This window comes from Schistosoma haematobium, chromosome 3, assembly GCF_000699445.3.
Source record: "Schistosoma haematobium chromosome 3, whole genome shotgun sequence".
NCBI lineage: Eukaryota > Metazoa > Platyhelminthes > Trematoda > Strigeidida > Schistosomatidae > Schistosoma > Schistosoma haematobium.
This window is the reverse complement of record NC_067198.1, coordinates 41,950,481-41,972,153: the sequence shown is the minus strand read 5'-3', so window position 1 is coordinate 41,972,153 and position 21,673 is coordinate 41,950,481. Positions and strand designations below refer to the sequence as shown.

At 33.9% G+C, this 21,673-nt stretch overlaps 1 protein-coding gene across 2 annotated transcripts in view; it reads right to left on the bottom strand.

Annotated features, from left to right (window-relative positions):
• Positions 1–19,603, bottom strand: part of HUWE1 (E3 ubiquitin-protein ligase huwe1) — a 56,056-nt gene extending 36,453 nt beyond the window's left edge. The window contains exons 1-17 of one of the 2 annotated variants that reach the window (XM_051213898.1): positions 19,040–19,603; positions 18,929–19,007; positions 18,836–18,892; positions 18,487–18,802; positions 16,774–16,930; positions 15,701–15,894; positions 15,428–15,660; positions 13,908–14,174; positions 11,706–12,074; positions 10,325–10,849; positions 8,673–8,897; positions 5,419–5,648; positions 4,165–4,454; positions 2,978–3,371; positions 2,007–2,056; positions 1,001–1,203; positions 16–150 (exon numbers count right to left, since the gene is read on the bottom strand). In XM_051213898.1, the coding sequence (XP_051069918.1) occupies positions 16–150; positions 1,001–1,203; positions 2,007–2,056; positions 2,978–3,371; positions 4,165–4,454; positions 5,419–5,648; positions 8,673–8,897; positions 10,325–10,849; positions 11,706–12,074; positions 13,908–14,174; positions 15,428–15,660; positions 15,701–15,894; positions 16,774–16,930; positions 18,487–18,802; positions 18,836–18,892; positions 18,929–19,007; positions 19,040–19,458 (4,143 nt within the window). In that variant the 5' untranslated portion in view covers positions 19,459–19,603. Of the gene's footprint in view, positions 1–15; positions 151–1,000; positions 1,204–2,006; positions 2,057–2,977; positions 3,372–4,164; positions 4,455–5,418; positions 5,649–8,284; positions 8,898–10,324; positions 10,850–11,705; positions 12,075–13,907; positions 14,175–15,427; positions 15,667–15,700; positions 15,895–16,773; positions 16,931–18,486; positions 18,803–18,835; positions 18,893–18,928; positions 19,008–19,039 lie in introns of those variants that run through there. The other variant, XM_051213899.1, reaches the window with a different exon arrangement.
• Positions 19,604–21,673: the final 2,070 nt, after the last annotated feature.

The window sequence follows — 21,673 nt, the reverse complement described above, 5'->3', positions numbered from 1 at the left end:
AATATGCATACTTACACCTGATGAATGAATAGCATTGGTGGACTCGTCAGACTTGATTAAACGTTGTTTATTTTCAGGATTGAAAATGTATGGCACAATGGTGACCAACATACTGAGTAAATGTTCAACAGCTTTACGACTGAGCAAATCCTAACAACAATAGAATTATAGTTTAAGTAAACGATAAGATAAACAATTGGAAGCTACATATCAATAAATTTGGGTCTGGAGGCATAACTGAAATAAGTAGGTATAAATATGGTAGAAAATAAGTTCTATATTCTTTATGACAATACAGAAAATTATACAATGCAGAATTTTATTAACTGAAATAATATACAAAAATTGTAGAACGAAAAGTTAACGGAACGGTGACATCAATAACTACAACGTTACAAACTTCAGTACTAACCAGTATCATAGCTGTCTAATAAGATAATAGTTCCGGAACGACTAATTCAATAGTTTTGATTAGTGAGTTGGATTGTATCCAACGCAAGCGAAACAAAATCCCGGAAGGAACCTACTAAAGATTAGCACAAGTATTTATTTAAAAGATAGTTAGGAAACTGTTGCAATATGGAATCGTACACAAGTGTCGACTGGTAACAGAACGACGAAACTGTATTCTTGGATTAGTCTCATACTGAGGATCCATGCCAACCTAACGTCTAATTCCGAAAAACTGGATCAGAATATTTTTATCTGACAAGTTAACCAATATGAAAAAGGTGCAAACCTGTAAATGATGAATATATACTTTTGGAAATGTAATTTTTAACATCACTGAAAAGGCGCAATTTATGTAGTGAGAAAGAAAATTGCTAGTAGTGGGTTTCTGTCAGCTACACAGTAATAGGACAGTATTCATGAGTGTACATAAAGAAACACAGCTGATTACTGTTTATTTTAAAATAAATTCATTCTGTGATAACAAACAGATTGTTTCATTAGAATCATATTCTAAACAATAAAAACAATTACATGAATACGACACTACCTGCAAATCTGTTCGAGAACACAATTGTGCCAGTGCAGGTATCATACATTGATGAACACGTGCAGTTATCTTCTTCACGTTCATTGTATTTGCTTCAGTGTCAGTTGTTCGATTAGTATCTGAATTAGGTGGAGCACAAAAACTTGCATTGCTCATACGATCTGCACATACAAGCCACTCTTCTAATACAATTGATAACGGTTCTAAAATTCAACATAATTAAAATTATTGTTGAGTATGAAACATATAGAAACATGTGATGTAGTGCATAAATTTGTTACTAAATATAAGGTATAAATAACGTGTTAATCCTCACCACTGATATAATATTACCAATTGGTAAATGTAATACCGACACATAATTGGTTGATGACGTAGTTTAACAGAGTAGGTTGTTTATTGTTCAACTAATTACCCATTGACTTTCAATTACTATATGTACGATCATGAAACACTTGAATACCATAAACCGTCCATTCCTATACGGTATCCTTCTTTCAGTTAGATTCATCAATATTCTTAGAATACATCATTGTTATTCAACTAATTTGCCAGATACAGATTAGTGTCCTTAGTTTTGAGCTACAATATAAGCGTGTGAAGTCTAGTAATACTATGCGGTTTCCCAAACCTCATAGTAGTTAAAGTGAGGTTCGGACGAGCGAACAGGTGGTTGGAAGTTGAATGCTTTAACCACTGAGTTATCGCTTCAACAAATCATTGAGGTAGGTAGCAAACATTTTATTGGTTACTAAATTGCTTCTGTGAACTTATGTAAATCGTTTGAAATATACGTAGAAAAATGATACTTCGATATTTGGAATAAATGCAATCAAGTTACATCGACTGTAAAACCATGATCAATGAATAGAAAATTCTTTTTGATTTGTGTTCGAAATTCAATTATAAACATGAATAAATGAACAAGGTGAAAATATGTAGTGAAGTAATTAAGATTTTAATGAAGTCATTATCCTGTTGTTTTTTTTTACAAAACTCAACGTACTTCGTATAGTTGGATCATCTAGATCAAAACTGATCAGCTGACGAAATAACCTGTAATGTGTACACAAAAAAAGAATTGCTTTAATTAAAGTTACAAATTAGACTATGTAATAAAGAGCATTAAATCTTTGAAAAATATGTTTTAAAAATAAATGGCAAACGCTGGATAACGTTTTATTCCGTTATAACTGATTTCTTAATTATTTGATCTCGTTTATTTTAATTCACATGTGCTTATTATTCTTTATTATATTAGTGAGAATTTTCTGTCCCGTAACAAAGTTTATATTGGGTAGTGGCTTTTTTTAAAGATTGGAGTTGAATGGAAATAAATTTCATTATGTGTGGGGGAATATTTATGAATGAGAAATGTGTTAAACTCGAGTAAAAAAGCCCTTTTCTTACAGATTTTTTCCTTAACCATACATCAAATCGAAATACAACATTGTGGCGATAGTCTGCACACTGTTCAGGAATCATGGGAACACCGCAATTACAGATATCGGAGCTTATTATTAATCCCATCTATTGTAGCCGCTCAACTATAACTTCTTTGAAATCCACCGTAAACCGATCGTACATGTGTACTGGATACTGAAATAGTCGCCGTGACGTTTAGATCGCTCAATCGCTTGTGATTGGCTCGTCCACTAATTATAGTCCCTCCGCCTTTCCGCATACGGAACAGTTGAATCATCTAAACGCTTCCTTTTTTCGAAATCATTCTGTTTTTTATATACAAACATTTCGTTCGTCATATTCGTGTAGACTATAACCGAGCTTTGATTATAAGTCTATGACTATGAGGGTAATCATTATCAGAGACCGACACTCAGATATTCCCATTTATGACGACTGTCAGCAAGGACTAAACTTGACTCTACAGTGTTCATTCATTTCCGCTCGTTTTCATTATGGTGAGATTGATTTTTATTTAAAATAAATCAATATTCAAATAACATATGTACTTACCCAAAATAAAGAGTTATTCCATTCAGCCTGAAGAATGCATTAATCATTCCTAGATCTGAATTCCTTTGAACTGAATCATGAAGTAGAAGGTTAGTTAGTCGAACTGACGCATAACGAATAGCATAGTTTAAAGATGCAGTTGCTTTGTGATTACGATTAGTGGAAGCTGGTTCCCATGTATACATGATGGAAAGTACATCTACAACTTGAGCCAGTGCACGTGATTTCATTTCATTTGGAATTAATTCATTAGGAAATAATGTGGTTCGACGACGTCTGTAGTTAATTTGTGTGCGATTTGAGAAAAATCTCCCAAGAGCAATAAATAGTTCCGTGACAGAATTAATAAGAAATGCCGTTACATGCAGTATTCGATTCAACGGTTTGACAAGTTCTGAAATATAAATAGATAACGATCATAGAACCATTTTCTGAATATTTAAAAACGATGCTATTCCAAGATTGTATAATAATCAAACTCGTGGAATATAAGTTACTTATTTAACACCTGAGCAGCATAACATTAAAATGTGGTAATAATAATAATAATAATAATAATAATAATAATAATAATAATAATAATAATAATAATAATAATAATAATAATAATAATAATAATAATAATAATAATAATAATAATAATAATAATAATAATAATAATAATAATAATAATAATAATAATAATAATAATAATAATAATAATAATAATAATAATAATAATAATAATAATAATAATAATAATAATAATAATAATAATAATAATAATAATAATAATAATAATAATAATAATAATAATAATAATAATAATAATAATAATAATAATAATAATAATAATAATAATAATAATAATAATAATAATAATAATAATAATAATAATAATAATAATAATAATAATAATAATAATAATAATAATAATAATAATAATAATAATAATAATAATAATAATAATAATAATAATAATAATAATAATAATAATAATAATAATAATAATAATAATAATAATAATAATAATAATAATAATAATAATAATAATAATAATAATAATAATAATAATAATAATAATAATAATAATAATAATAATAATAATAATAATAATAATAATAATAATAATAATAATAATAATAATAATAATAATAATAATAATAATAATAATAATAATAATAATAATAATAATAATAATAGCAAACCTGGATGTTTAGATATGAAAGCAGATTGACCATCGGTAGTAGGGGAAATCGATTGAGTAATAAGAGAATACATGTGCAGAGCCTCTACAAATTGTGGCATTGGTTCTGATGGAATGTTTATAACTCTATTTGGAACAGTAGAATTTGAATCGGATGATTTAGAAGAACTACTAAGTAAATGTTGAGGTATTTTTAATCCATTCAACATATCAGATTCATTTATGTCTTTGTCGCCAAAAAGAACTTTTAAGAGGATTCCAGCTTCCCAAGAAACTCCTAAATATAAACGCCTATAAAAATGAGAAACAGAAATCTATTTAATGAGATAAATTTAGTACCTACGATTCTCAACATATATCACTGTAAAACACCATATAAACAAATCTAAATTAACAAATAGATTTAATCAATGAGTGGATAGCTTTTAGTTTCTTCTCCTATCCCTTCAAGAATGATAGGTCATTGGACTCATTATGGGATGTGATGAAGCTTAAAATGATTGATGAGGTTGACAGTATTGAGAATGTAAGTCTACTAATTACCATAATATGTTATGATGCTAAGGATAGGAATATTTTGACTAGGTGCAGAGAACATAATATTAGTCCATTGACTGCTGATTTAAGTCATGTCTAAATCTCCAAGCATTCAGTTGATACTTTATAGGGCAAAATAATCAATAGTAGGAAATTTAAAGTGACATTTAAAATGGGTTATAGTTTTCCTGATGCATTCATGCATAACCTTACACCACAACATGGGTTTTAACAGAAATTTACATTTTTGACTTTGATTTTTCAAACTGTATGTTTAACTTTCAACTGAAACTGATAGTTATTTCGACCGCTTTATTTTTATTTGGTTAATGGCCACTCGCTGATCTAATATGGTGTGGGGTATGAGTACCAAATAAAAATTGTCCCAAGATATAAGTTGACGACTGAAAATGAGTTGATATATGAACTAACATTAAGTGAACAAGGGAAACTTGTATGAACATTGTAGACATAAATGTAAAATGTAAATCTGAAATGTGAGATTACAATTCAAAGTGAAGACTTGTTAACTGAAGAAAGTTAGGTTTAAAATACGACTAAACTACCGAGCTCAGAGACAAAACTAAAACAAAAAAATCCAGGTTAGTTGGAAAACTAAGTGTCATTAGCGAACAAATTCATCCTAATTGGTAAAATTTTAGATGAAACAACACATCAATTTCGATGAAGTAGTTTTTAAAAACTTCTTTTAACTTACCCCAATGTTTTCAAACAGTTCTGAGATAACCAACTACTGGCCAATGACATACGAATTTCTGATTTAATATGCTCAATCATTTGTACTAAAATGCAAACTACTGAAGCGATTGTCACCAATTCATGCAACACTTCTCGTTCACCAGACAAATATTCACGTAAGAGTATGGAACTCATTGGATAGTTAGAAGTGTGTAAAACAGATAGTCTATCCAATGAAGATTCCAAGCACTAGATGAAAAAATATATTTAGCAAGATGACGATTATATTGACAACGATATTAACCTTTTATACATTTTTTAGAAGTTATAGGTAATTGTTAGCTCGAAATATCAAGCTTTACTTAGAAATAACCAGTGGAATGATGTGCAGGAAAATACAGCAATATGATTATCATTGATAAAATCATGAGAAAAGTTACCAGTCTTCTTTGATTCAACAACGAAACCAGTTGTCAAAATAGTGTTTATACATTGGGAGTTTTTAGTAGTTATTTGTATAATTTGGGTTAGATCACATATTGCTATGAGTTGTAAGATTACCGAAAAACACGAATTATTGAAGCAATATTTCAGTCTAATTTTAGACTTTTCAGCGATGTACAAACAAGGCTCAAACGGAAATTAAACATAAAACCTTTCTATTCATTGGGATATTACAAATATATTAGTTACTTATAACAATCTACTCAATGCTCGATTTATTCGAAATTATCAAATCAAATCTTGGTAATGATACCTATAAAACCTTTAAATTACACGGTGGATAAAATGCCAATTATACATTAAATCAAAGTCCCGTAGCCACTGTTTCTAAAATTCAGTCATTTTGTGGCATAAAATGGAAACGATCATTTAATATATTTAATGAGTAACTAACTTCAGATTTGGGAAGAAGAAATGTCACATGGGTTTAAGGAATATAAACTAATTTAACGCTATGTGCATTATACACATTTACATTTACCCTATTCCTATTTCAAGCGACTACTAACAAATAGAAGAATATTCAAAACTGATCAAGTACAGTACATTTATTATGAAGTATTTGAAAAGGGAGATAGCATAGGACACACATTGAGAAAAGCACCGAACTGTGTCACAAGACAAGCCCCCACATGGAATCCTCAATGCCAAAGGAAAAGAGGAAGACCAAAGAACGCATTACGCCGGGAAATGGAGATAGGCATGAGAAAAATGAACAAGAATCGGATGGAACTAGAAAAGAAGGTCCAAAATAGAGTGGGTTGGAGAATGTTCCATTAGGAGTAACAGGTGTAAGTAAAGTAAAGAAAACAGAGATTCGCAAAATATAATATGTTCACCTTATTTTCTATTTCCATGATTTACAAAACAACTCAATAATTTGAACAATTATTAAAATAATACAACGAAATTATTCTTTATGGATAGAAAATAGAAAGATGACTCAAAAATCATATTAAAGTAGCAAATATAATATTTTTATCCTTACAATCTTGTCTGTTACAATTACAATAATTATCATGTTTCTAAAAACTTGTGAATTAATTACATTGTATTAGTACGAAAATGTAAAAGAATATCAATAGTAGATAAGTAGTATCTACGCTACCACTTAATTTTCATCTATAGTTAACTAACCTAAAACGTTTATGTATTTAGTTACAAGCCAGCCATACTAAATGACTGAAAGTATGGCCAAGTAGTCAGCAACAAATTATCAAAAGTAATAACAATAAAGGTGCTTGAATATCTAGACTACCTGTTCCTGTCATCTAGATGTTTCAACAAATTATCTGTTTTTGTTTGCTTTAACACATCATTATATCGATTAATCGTTTATGAAAAGTTTAATAATTAGACATTCTAGCTAACTGTTCAAATTTTTGTACATTGTAAGAAAAGATTGCAATACTCATGGCACTAGTGATATAGTAGTTCATTTACCAACGTCATAGTTCGAACCCCTCTCCACCTAGTTCGATTTGAGTAACCGTTTAATATTATTACTCCTTATACTTAAAGTGTGATTCATTGCTAAGCACATGATGAATGAGTTAAATTGTAGAAATCTATTCTGCCTCAAACCGTTACACATAAAATACTACAGTAAATGAATATGGACAATTACTGGAAAGTCACGTTTATATTTTCAAAACCACGTATATATATATATATAATATTTGAACACATAAATATTGGTACAAGAGGGCACAAAATATATATGCGCCACACAAAACAACGAGGATTTCAAGAGAAGGAAAAAAAGGTAAGGAGCGTAAAAAAAAAGAACGATAACGAACAGATTAGTATAAGGTAGTGTAATAATAATAATAATGGGGGAGACAGAAACGTACAATCAGAAGAGATCATTCGGTTAAGGAAGAAGCAACCCCTTTTTATAAAAAAAGTAAAAGAAGGTTACAGCAGGATCGCCACTGGCTTCTATTCTGAGCTATATCTGATAACGTCTCTACTCGAGAACGTTTAGATAGAGCCGAATTTCCACCATAGGCGAGCTGCTGTATAAGTCGAAAAATAAGGATAGACAGAGTGGGAATAAAAGAGAGTGAATAAATGACGTAGTAAATAATAATAATGTGAATCGTTTGATTGTTAACTGAAGCAAGAAAAGTATTTTCCATAATTATAGGCAATTCATCATATGTATATATATATATATATATATATATATATATATTGTATATGAGGCATGATTACGACTAGAATTAATACTAAGTACAATTCAATAATTCCATTTGAGTATAGATAAATTAACATGTGATTTACTTTCATATTATATACTGTACTTAATTTATTTCTTCATTAAAATAAAAAAATATTTTGGTTATGCAAAAAGAAAAAGAAAAGAAAACAGTTGTTATAATCAATCATAGTAACTAAACAACTAAATAAATGTAAACTGGGTTAAAATAAGAAGCGTGGCAATAAAACTAGAATTGAAGAGAAAGAAAAAAACACTTACCAAAATAAAAGAAAAAAAGTTTAATTATATCAGTTAAGATTGATCAAATTTATAAAATCACATCAAAACAGTTTTTTGCAATACGATAGGAGCGATGACCTCAGTGATTAAGGTATTCGATTGTCAATCGATAAGATTTATCTACTTCAGTTTTGGTTAACAGATTGGGTCTTATACACAGAAATTGTAATTATAAACTAAGCGTACGAATATGTGCCTAGTAAATGGGTTGACAATAACACATGGGATGGTAATAAAAAAAGAGTAACTATATATAAATGTCTTACCTGAAACAAAGGTTTAGTTACATCGGTTAAATTAACCGAATTCGCTAAGTCTTCGAAAATTTTACACAATGATGCACAAGTAGCAGACACTGGAAAATCATACGGTAAACCAGGCATACGAATTAAATCACATAAAGCTTGTAGTCCACCTTGACTAACAAATTGTGGGCACATTGCTTCAGTAGTATGAGATCCGAATGGTAAAAGTTTCTCAAGAAATTTACACTAGAAACAAAATGATAATAAAAGGTGAAGATTGAATTACTCATAGTGGAAAACGACAAGTTTTTAAAAACTATATATATAAGTGACAATTCAGTTGACAAACCAGTTGGGTTAACAATATTTAATCAGTGAAATGATAGGAAATATGAGAATTCAGACGCGCTTACCAGTGATATTTACCGATAAATTTCAAAACTTAGTCATTGAAAAAACCAATTTCACATTGTAATATTATTGTCTACATTAAACAACTAGGAAATTAACGATGATTTAGTGAAAATGGATGCTCAGTTCCGTTAGCACTTCACCGGCAAGACAAACCCTTAATGCTGAGTAGATTAAGGACTCCCCTCTAGATTAACAAGGGTTATATTTACTTACGCCTGTTACTCCTAATGGAGCATAGGCCGCCGACCAGCATTCTCCAACCCACTCTGTCCTAGGCCTTCTTTTCTAGTTCCATCCAATTCTTGCTCATTTTTCTCATGTCAATCTCCATTTCCCGGCGTAATGTGTTTTTAGCCTTTCTCTTTTCCTTTGGCGTTGAGGATTCTATGTGAGGGCTTGTCTTGTGACGCAGTTGGGTGCTTTCCTCAATGTGTGTCCTATCCACTTCCAGCGCTTCTTCCTGATTTCTTCCTCCACTGGGATCTGGTTTATTCTTTCCCACAGTAAAGGGTTATATTTAGCTGTACATATATTTGAGTCTTGGTTGAGGTTTTTTTCTTCCAACTTGATACAATGTTTGATTATTAAGCATTTCAGGATGTGGTGGTATGTGAACAGTTAGTTTGGTTAGCCCATAAGGTTATGCGATTTGCTTTTAGATTGGATTTTTATACCAGAATGCGCCATTACAGAGAACAGTATGATATATAATTGAGACAGATAATACTTGTTGTATTAAGGTAGGCAAGGAAATGTTAAGACTAAATTGAATTTAGCCTTCCTGAAGTTGTAGAATAACAAATGACATTCCAGTGTACATATACAAATGAGTCAATTCAGATACGCCACAAGGACACCAACAGAGGATCAAGGAGAGCTTATACTTTTGATTTTTATTACAGTAAAATCTTTGATAAAATAACCCACCCGGAGTTACCACAAACTTTTTAAAAGTGAATATGACATATAAGTAGGCTTTCATGTATTTGCTACGATATTGGTACATATTTTCGCTTTTAGATTCTTAGTCTATCTAAAATAGGAATTCGTCACTAAAATTACCAAGGGATTGTTTTAAATTTCACAAAACTTTCATCAACATGGATTTACGAAGAGGGAATTAAAATTGAAATAGTTGGTTTTCGAGAAGTTTTAAATAATTCGAAATATACCTTCAAGTAATCTGTTAAAATATATTATAGACTTATCAATATTATAAGGACTGATATATAATCATCAGAAGAAAAGAATCAACTTACCATATTCAACATGAAGTCAGGAAGAAACACACTAGGAGTTACAGAGCTAGCTTCAGTACGAGCTGTATTAGCATCATTTGTAACTGGCACCTTTTCACACTCAAGAGAAGATTCCAAAATAGCCATGGAAATTGATGCTCCGGATACAATGGTACCAGCCTGTACAGTTTCAGCATGATTATGTGCTTGTTGGCTATCTTGATTCACATCAATGTCACTGTTATAATCATCATCTTCATCTTCGCCTCCAGACATCACTACATCATCTTCAGTTGCACCAATAACATTTTGGATATTATTCAGACTTAAAGGAGCACTTGTAATGGATTGACTGATACTACCTGAAGAATCTTGTGTCTGATGGATTGGTGGTTCACTGGCAACTTCTGCAAAACTACGTAAGCCGAAATTATTAGGATTCCTGGTAGACCTTGATAAGATATTGAAAACTGCTGGATTACAAGACACACTTTCAGGTGGTAATGTTGCTGGTGTTTTTCCAAGACTTACAACATGACGCAGACACTGAGAGAAAAACAAGAGGAATTACAGTTTTTACTAACAATATCTGTTAATAAACTTCTCTAGCACAGTCTAAACAACCAAGTGGCAATGCCAGGAAGATAAACATTATAGGATAAGGGATATTCTTACAGTTTAAATTAGGAAATGATCTTAACTATACGACCAATATAAACCAGGAAACATTGAATAAATAAATGTCTCATCCTATTAGGAGATATCTGAAGCCAAATTTACATTCCAGCTTATGACACAGATGGTGTTTGGGCATTATATGTGAGCTGAAATCAATGGAACACAATTACATTCCCATGTGTGAAACAACTCCATAAGTCAAAATAAGCGGACAATTATGTGAAGAAATTTATGCAGTCGAAATTACAAAACTTGTTACAGATTATCTTACCAAGAAAATGATAACAGTAATGCTTTTCACATTAGTATTGAAGTCATCATGAGAAACCTGACTTATTAAACTTGAAGCCATCACTAATCTAGTTTTCTTTCAAGTTCTCAAGAATAAGACAGAATCCAATGACTAGTATGAATATTGCGTATTAAAATCATTAACTATGATTACCTACAGATACAATGATTGAAATTAACAAATGTAAAACAGTATTGAAATTTGTAAACGATTCTATTCTAACTTCATTCATATTTAATGAGATCATAAATAATTCAATTTAAACTATAAAGTAGTATTACACCAAGACAGCTCTTTTTTTCAAGAGCATTAAGTTAGAAAGAGTGAAATCGTAAAGTTATAAAATATAATGGCAATATCTAAAAATAAATTTATTAGCTAGTAATATATTACATATTACAACTAAAAATAATTATTTTTATTATAACTTACAGAAATAACACATTTAAAGACAACAGGTTTTAGTTCAGTATGTGATCGGAGTAGTTCTTGTATGGCATTACTCATTTGACTCGCTGTTAAACTATTAGATAAATTTTGACCGGAATTACAATTCATATCGTACGGTATCTGTGATATAAATTCACGGACACGTTTAGTTTTCATTGTTGTAAGATAATCTGGTGAAACTAATGTATTTAAATAACGATTAATCACACCACTTGATAAAATAGCTTCAATACCACGGGAATTCAAAGCTAAAGTACTCAATAATGCTGGCAGCTGTACAAGAAAATCTCGATTTTGAGGTAATGGTTGTTCAGTTAAGGCTTTTAAAATATCACTTGTAATATTCTTATCCTGTATAGGAAACAATAAACAAATTTAACAGCTTATAGATGAAAAACAAATAGATTTAGAATATACTATAACAGAAAAATATGTAATAAACACACACAATACTAGGCATAGTGTTATACATTACCAAGAGCAACAAACGTAGTACATGTCTGCATTGATGAACATGATTACCTTTGATGTTAGCCAACAACTTTGACAATAATTCTGTTTATTCTAACAGACCTTTTTAAATCTCAAAATTTATTAACCAGAAGATGTAAGGCAGGGTTAGTCCCATCAGATGAGTTGAACCGATTTCGAACTAATTTTTCGATATATACTAAAAAATCTCAGACTGATACTCTAGTGATGTTAAGGATATGAGGATGGTTGTCACTTTCCTGTTCCTTACATCGAATAAAAATGCTGCTTATCGAAATGACAGAAAAGAAAACTGAATTAGGGGTGTTGTTAACGAGCTGAGAGTGACCGGACTGTCCTATGAATAACTACTCGAGGTCATCTAAACAAAACCTTCCAGTGAGTGGTCTTTAATATTTTAGAATAAAACTTTTAAAGACTTATCGCCGGCGATAGGAATAATTGGAGGAGTGAGGCGTGGGATTTCTTATAGCTAGAATTTTCTAACGAAACACGATAATCTTGGGTATCATACATAATGGTCAACCATGTAACACTAACTGTGTAGTATAAGAGAGTGAAAAGAAATATGATCAGGTGAGAAAACTACAAAAACCTAGCACTGACTGATCTAAGAAGTTTTTGTGTAAAATCGTTAAAGATTTCTTTCCAAACATAGAAAATGTCTCAATGTCTGAACAATTCTAACCCAGTTTTATATATGATATAGAACTCATAGATTAACAAAAGAACTACAGTACACATTATATAGCTGGGAGATGGTAGGTCATCAACACAATAAATATATGAATGTATACAATGTAAAATAATTCCTTTTTGATTGACAGATTAAAATGTTTAGACATTCATACAAATATCAAACAATCCAAAACTCCAAGTCTACATACTTTATATAAACAGAGGGAACTAACAAGATAGAAAGACCAAAGAAGTTGATAACAGTTGAATGCTAAGTAACACAGATAGAAAAGAACTAATGACAACGTAAATGTTTATTTTCTGAATCCCACTATAAATGATTCCGGGTAACTTCGTTTTTTTTTCTGAGACTAAACCATGTATATTTACATTTATTTTTACATAAAATGTTCAAGAGACAAATACGATATTAGTTCAGCAGATAGAGATTATATTAAGTAGACCGGCCACAAGTAAGCAAAATTGGACAGAAGACGGTTTCGCGCTATCACAAACTGCTTGAAGCTAGACTAGTGTGCCGCTGGATTCTAAGTCACTGGCTTAGAGGTTAAGTGCTCCCTTTTGAAATCGAAGGCCCCGGTTTTGATCCCCGGCAGGGTCGTGGACGTATACGTGTTCGTATTGTCCAGCTCATAAGCGTATCTTACAACAGGGATCCACTAGTATTTATTCTGAGTCAAAACAAACATCGCTAATTTTTAAGATCCTTGGAACCTCATTTAAATATCTTTCATTTTGATGTGCCATGTCATAAACTGATCACTTCTTTGCTTTTACCACCCACTTGAGAAAAATAGACGAATTATATACGCAACGATAGTCGCAGGAACAAAATGGGTAAAACATGTTCAGATTACCGACCCTTTACATTTTGTTGATGAAAAGTACATAGTATATTGGTAGGTAGCTTAGATCCCGAGCGATGATTTGTAGAAAACGAGTGTGTGTACAAAGTTTACATAACATGAAAATCATACAAATAAGTTTATGTACCTGCATAGTTGAAATTCTAGATGGATATGTATACAGGTAGTTGGTAATAGTTTCCATAGCGAAAAGTGACAAATGTGGAGTGAAATGGGTGGAACCATTGAGGAAAATTTGACGCAGGACCGAAGGTAGGTTACCATCCATTACAGAGTGAACTATGTCGCCCCATTCCGCGTCCAAACAAAGTCGCTTCAGTAAATTAAGTATAGACTTCATAAGACCAGAGCGCTGTGTATTCAAAGTCTGTTCACAATCGGAAACGCTTGATTTCTTTCGGACAAATTCCAATCAATAGAAAATAAACGAAAGGACAAAATAAATATAAAAGAAACAAGAATGTAACAATACAATGAACAACTTAGGTGTATTCACTTTATTAGCAATCAGAACTAATGCGATGCCCTATTTAGGGTAATTATACATGAATAAAACAAAGAACGTCATGACTAAATGTAAGGGTCAGCCTATTCTGTAAGACGAAGTTATAACACTTCTCAAATTGAAGTTATGCTTTGAAGCTGAAAAAGTTTGTTATCATGGTTCTAGAAGATGAAGTGGAAAGGCGGACATGAATGAATATAGGAACTCAAGATTTAGTGAAAGATAAAAAGTAGATGCATTTGCGCCACTATGACTGACTTTGAGCCACGTTGTCTAACATCTCTCCTCATTGGTCAGTAAGGTGAATCTCAACCAGGTATCTGCATATAACAACACAGCTCAAGTTAACAGTTAATAGCTTCGTAGGCCGATGGTCTTGATTTGGCTGCCAATAGTTTTCTTCCAGCTTACTTTCAGACCAGCCAACATTGCACGGCGAAGTGAGTGATGGTTGACCATGAGTAATACATGCCCTGGGCTTTTTGTCCGATAAAGATGCACAACATTAACGTCCGACTCGTCATCTTTCTTAGTATATATGCTGATATTAAATGAGATTTTACGTGACTAACTTTACGGCAGTTAGATATATTAGTTTCATCTGTTTTAATGTAACCAGACGGCTGGTTCATATAAATATGGCAGCGGCACAATTTCAATATATGATCAAATCCTTGAGAGCAAGGAATTATCATTAGGGTATTAACGAGAGTTGGTAGATAGAATGTTTGGTGGCAAACTGAGGAAAATTAGAGTTGATTGTGCCACATCCTACCGGTGTGGAAAAATATAATCACACGCTAATCAACCCTATCCTTATTTATTCTCCCTCAGTCGATAAAGTTATGGTAACCTGAGTAACGCTATGCTCTGGGATTTGCCCTAACAACTTGATAATTCTGTGCTAATGAGGTGTGGCAACTTGAACCGATGTACATGTGTTCCGTATTCCACGTTGGATATGACTGACTGGATCTCAGTAATTTATCCAGAATTCCGTACAGAACACAAAAAGCTATGACATTATTTATGCTTAATACTCTTCTACGTTTTTCCCCTCAAGCATTGGAGCGAAGTAGCATAACTAGATATTATAAATGGATAGAATATTTAAAAAAGCTTTGTCTAAAACAGTGACTTACATTACTTGGTGTAGAACTCTGAAGAACAACTTCAACTTCATAATTTAATCGATCGACCAAAATACTTACTACATGTTGACGACTTGAAGAAATACTCAACAGGATTTGATCAGTCACACGAACAGCACGTGTGACATAACTCAAATAATCGTTGTGTGGTGTATGCCAAGAAATAAGCTGCGTCATTGTGTCCAAAACACCACTAGAGCTAAGAGTTGTGTTTTGTGTATTTCCTAAATCTCAACTATTAACAAGCAATGTGAAAGCATTTACCTGGACCAACGTTTTCTTCATAACAAGCTAGATGATACAAGAAGGACAATAGAGCTGTTGTGAAATGCTGATTTGTGCTCCCAGCAGGAGCTTTTATAGAACCATCTACAAGACCTTGGATCCATTTTCTGGTCAAATTAGGTAAAATACCATGATAACTGGACAATCCAGTAGATCCAACCAACGACCCCCAGCTACAAATGAGCAAACACGCAACACAGTGATTTATTTTAGAAATGAAATTCAGAGAATAAATATTTGGTAGACGTTATTTCTAGATTACGTTTATGGTGTAGATCAACCTAAAATTTAAAAGTCTAGATATCACATTTGTAACTGGCATATTTTTTTCGTTCTCAAGTCTACTTCATTAATTTATCTATTAGTTGTTTTTTCCTGGGAAAGTTAGTATATAGACTAACTTTTCAAACCGTACTGAACTGTTTGCCAGGTGACATTAATTTCCTAGCAATATCTATCGGTGCAAAACCCGCTTCGCATATGTTAAAACCAAACATGTACAGTATAATATTCCTACCATTAACTTTCGTACCTTGACACTGATTGGGATGTTTGATTGATAGTATTGAAGAAGTTCGCTATTCGTTTATGCTGAAGAACCATATGTAACGCAATAAGTAAGTGTCTCATACACTGGTTACTGCAGAGCTTGTGCTTTAAAATAATGTAATAGTGATTGTCAAATGCTTTAACTTGACGGAACTGGCATATAAGTAAGTATTTTCCGTTACAGTTCAGTAAACTTAGCTCATTTCCTAGTTTTTTAAAACAGAAAACCAGATGACACGACTGCCTAGAACGAAAATAAAGTGATTAATCCTTCGTTTCTTGCCACTTTTCAGTGACTTCAAATAAACAGACAAATAACAAAATAACCTGTTTTAGGTGGCGTTTTGTTCTCTGGACGACATGATCAGCTGATGATGTCGTTCAAAAGAACGATGGAAGCTCCACGACAAACCATCCACCTCGGAGAACAAAACCACCTATATCATCCACCTGACCTACAAATCTCTACTATCTCAAAATGGTCTAAAAGGTTGACTACTTACTTTATGCCTAATCTGTGGGAATTCACTATAGCAGTCATTGTTCGAAGAGCGCATGCCTTGATCCCCATATACTGGTCATCTGACAAACCAAGTACTTCCACAAGTTCGTCGATCAAGCTAGGATACAAATGACGCTCATCAACCTCGAATGTATATGCTATAAAAATAAAGTTGCATAGATAAATTGCCATCATTGCGAAACCTCGAAAACAATATACTGTAACATAAATAATATTTACAGTCTCAAAGCTATAAAGCTTTCAGATCCATTCCAATTAGTGTAAATTTACATGCTTCGGTCCGGGCACTCGGGCAGTATCACAGCCCTCACATAAATCGAATGATTTATGTGACGCATATCTATTTGGCGCCTCCTTGTACCAATGTTTATGTGTTTAAATAAATAACATGAAAGTAACCAACGAAAAAAGCTTTTAGACAAGACGAAAAATCGGATCAATGACTTCTACAAAGAAAAAGCTGTAAATCAGGACACACTGAAAACTGTGAACGAATGGATGGACTGAGATAACTATAGGTACAGGATTTGGAATTATATTTTTACTCGGTTGTAATGTGCATGCATATATTGAAGATGTATCTTGACTAAATTCACTAACTTCCATGCATTCAGTGATAAAATTTCGACAGTGACAAAAAAACTTATCAGCATCTTTCTGACCTCAAAAGCCCGAATGTAACTGTCGTAGCGAGCGGCCTTAACAATCAAAATATGAACTGAGATAAACAGTACAAACCAGAGAAAGGATGATGGTAACCATCTGCCGTAAATGTACTTCGAGAACGATGTTTTCAACAAGCAAATAATATTTGATTTGGCAATCACCAACGTTATATAAGCAACTTAAGTGAAAACCGACAAAAAGCATATACAATGATCATGAGCAGAAACGAGTAACGAAAACAAGCGGTGGTAATTACATAATATTTAAATAACTAAATAATGTGGACACTGCTGCTTACAATTGTCACTAATGCAGTTTCAGACCACCGAGTAATAAGTCAGTCAATCAGTCAGTAACAACGTAGAACTTCGTACGTACGTACATCAGTTCGAGTTGCCACACCACCTTAGCACAGAGATACAGTTGTCGATTCAAATCCCGTAGTGGTAGAGGTAGCAAGAGTATAAGCAGTAATCGGGAAGATTAGGGTTTGGAGATGTTATTTAAAGAGTATAATCCAGTGAAATAAATTTGGAAAGAGGAAAAAAGGGACATGAAGAATTCAGAAGATTAGAATTTGGGAGAACACAAAGAGTGGATGCACCGACTAATAAGTCTTAATAAAATAATATCCTCGTAAGACGAAACGAAATACTTTGGGTAAAATTGCTACAACCAGGATTACAAATGAGAAAATGGCGAGACCATAATTTGTGGACGAACCAATCAGATGTAAGATAACGAGTCACGAATTTGGGCGCGGAATTTATTCATACATTTGGCGAAATAGAGTTTGGGCATTATAGCTGATGCCAGTTCGTGATGAAAACCCTAAATCTGATTTTAAACCCTAACCATCAACTGTAAATGAGAATTCTGACTGCTATGTAACCCTCATTTAGTCCTAATTAGTTGTTCACTTTCAAGGTCACTTCGGCGTCGCTAAAAAGTCGTCCATAGATTAAAGTCTCACCAAGAAAATAAAGTATTCAGAGAATGCTGACGAACAGCTTATGAAGTGACTTACAGAGAATGGATAGTGCTTGAAGTCTAGCACGTATGCACTTATGACGCTGTGTAGGGTCAGCAAAGTAAGTTGCTAGTCGAACACGGGAGAACAAAGCCATCTGTTGAGATACAGGTACAGGATGCATAACTAGCAACTCTTCCATTATTTCGGACGGAATTTGATTTCTGCGGTGGAGAGCTTGAAGCACAATCGTTCCGCCAGAATTTAAAGACCCCAAATGTTCGCTAGAACTTGGGTGCTGAGAAACAGATGAAGGGCCAGAAGGTTGTTCTGATCTGTATTCAAAATAGACATTTCCAGCCGTTTCTGGGAACTAGCAACAATATAATGTATGACAGAGGCTTACATGATTTGGATCACAACAATCTGCAAGTCCAAATCCATTTTCTGCTCCACCCCAAGTCTAATGTCATTTGTTAATTTGGAAATACCCACTTACTTCAGCGATTGATACAAGACGATCGAGAATCATCTGTTTGTTTGTTGGGTCTAACCTAATAAAATAGTTGCTCCGTTTGCTGAGAACATTATTTGGATGAACACACATTACCTAAAGTTGTACGATAGACCGAGAACAGCCAGCAAGACATCAAGGTTTGAAGAGCCAAACAAAGCAAGTATATGAGTCCAGGATCCATACAAGTATCTGTATATACTATGCTCGATCAAGTGACCAGTAAACTCCAAAATAGTCACCACATCCTCAACAAGAGAAGAGTTTCCCGGTGCATCAAGACGAAGCATCCACTTTCCAACTTTCGTTACAGCATTTTCCAAAATAGCATCTAATCGATCCAAAACGTCCGCCCAAAGTCCAAGTTCACACTTTCCGTAATTCCAAACCTTTATTCGCTTCAACTCTGAAATCAGCTGTTCATCTGGGCATACTGATAGATGTTTTGCAAGTAACATGCACTCATTTTGATCATATCCACACCGATTAACCGTCTTTTTCCTGTCAATCTTCATGAGCGTGTCAGATAAAGTAAATCTAATTGATGATCCTCACAGAATTTTCATCAGCACAAAATGAAGGTTAACGATAGGATATCAAAATGACACGGCAGGCTATGGACAGAAAATACCACGATAAGAAGGGAACATAAACAGACCGCCCAACTAAGGAACGAACTTAAAGTATTACTTCCAATCTCCAATATATACAAATCATCCGTGACAAAACAACGTTGAAGCGACTATTTATTTGACCTTTTGCCTTTCTGCCGAAAGATAATTCACATTTCTCAATCTTTTGGATTGCAGATTTCTTTTGTTTTTCAAGGATGGAGAGTCGAAGGCTTGATTTACTCATTTTCTAGTGATCTTCTGTGCTCGTCTGGACAGTTCCTGAGTAATTCATGTGTAGCTGTGGGCGATAAATTTTTGATTTGTGGGTTCAACGAGTTGATTACATGGTTGGAAAAGCTATATACTAAGAGTAATGTTTTCCGTCTTTGGGTTTGAACGTCCCTAAAGAATCTCGCGAGTTTTTCCGCGGAAGAAACATAATTGTCCAAGGTATACCGGAAAATGCAGACCCTACTCAATCAAATTCTGACATCAGGGAATGTAAATTCATAAAACAGTCCTTGAGGCTCAAACACATACTGACTCAGCATGTGACGAGACTAGCCAAGAAGGACGGTGATCTTAGACCCCGTCTAATGAAGATAACCTTCCCATCTTCCCACATGGCGGCTGCAGTTCTGGAAGCATTTCGTGCTGATAGACGTCGATTGCCACCTGGAATCCACATGCACCCGGATAGGCCATACGAAGTTAGGACCAAGAACAAAGGCAAGTTGGAGCTGACCATTCCACTTGTGGACTGTCTAAACGATAAAAAAAACGTGTAAAGGACAGGGCCTACCACCTCGGCAAACCTCACATAGGTGGGCTACCTGTCCATTCACATAAGTTTCATACAGAAAAACAGGACGAAGCTCACGCGTTCCAAATTGAAAGCATAAACTGCTTATATATGAACGCCGCGAGTCTACCAAACAAACTGGATGAACTACGTGAACTTAGCAACGCTAATAAGGCCCATCTGATAGGAATATCTGAAACCTGGATATCTTCTCAGTTCTCGGACCAAGAGTTAGCATTGCCTGGGATGACTTTGTTCCGCAACGACAGAAAAACAGGAATTGGGGGCGGAGTAGCCATATACATAAGCTATTGCTTGGAGGTGCACCAGGTTCACAACCTCGAGTTTAACAGTCTTGAGGAATCCATATGGTGCTCTGTAAGATTGTCTAGTACTTCCAGGTGTCTAGTCGGAGTCATTTACAGGAAGCCAACTGCCGACACCGAGTACGATAGTCGTATGCTGGAAGGACTATTCCGCTCTATCCGTCTCGGTTTCACACACATCCTGATTCTAGGGGACTTTAATCTCCCTAGAGTCAACTTCGCGGAACACACGTACACTGGAGGCGACAACTCAACTGAAGCTCGGTTCTTCAACTTCATCGATAACTTGGGCTTATATGAAAATGTGAGGTCGACAACTCGTTGGAGAAACAGTCAGACACCATCGCGCTTAGACTGTGTATTCACTAACGAAGAATTCCTAGTCGACAACCTCTCAATCCTGGCTCCTCTGGGAAAAAGCAATCATGCCGTCATAGCCTTCAGTTTTGTCATCAAAACTAAGCTAAGGTATCCCAACAATAATTTGCGTTGGAATTTTAAACGGCTGAATTTGCCAGCTCTACATGACTATCTACAACAGGTGGTTTGGGATGTTCACCCTCAAATCGATGTGGATGGTCATTGGGACTTCTTACTGCACACGCTCTTATGTGCTACAGACCATTCAGTTCCTCAAACGGTTCCCAAAAGCTGCAAGCCACCTACAGTAATCAAGAACCGTACCCTTCGCCTCCTAAGCCGCAAACGGCACTGTTGGGCGGAATACAAACGAACTAATAACGATGGAGCGTATAGGCAATACAAACATATCAGGAACACATGCACGAAGGCTATAAGAGAAGACAGGCTTCAGTACCAGACAAAGCTTATGGACAAATTGGCCTCCAATCCTAAAAGCTTATTCCGTTATGCAGCCTCTCTTCGTCAAGCCAAAATAGGAGTTTCTCAACTGCTAGGTCTTAACGGCCCGACCAACAACGATGGCGACGCCGCTAACCTTCTGGCGGCCCATTACTCTCAAACATTT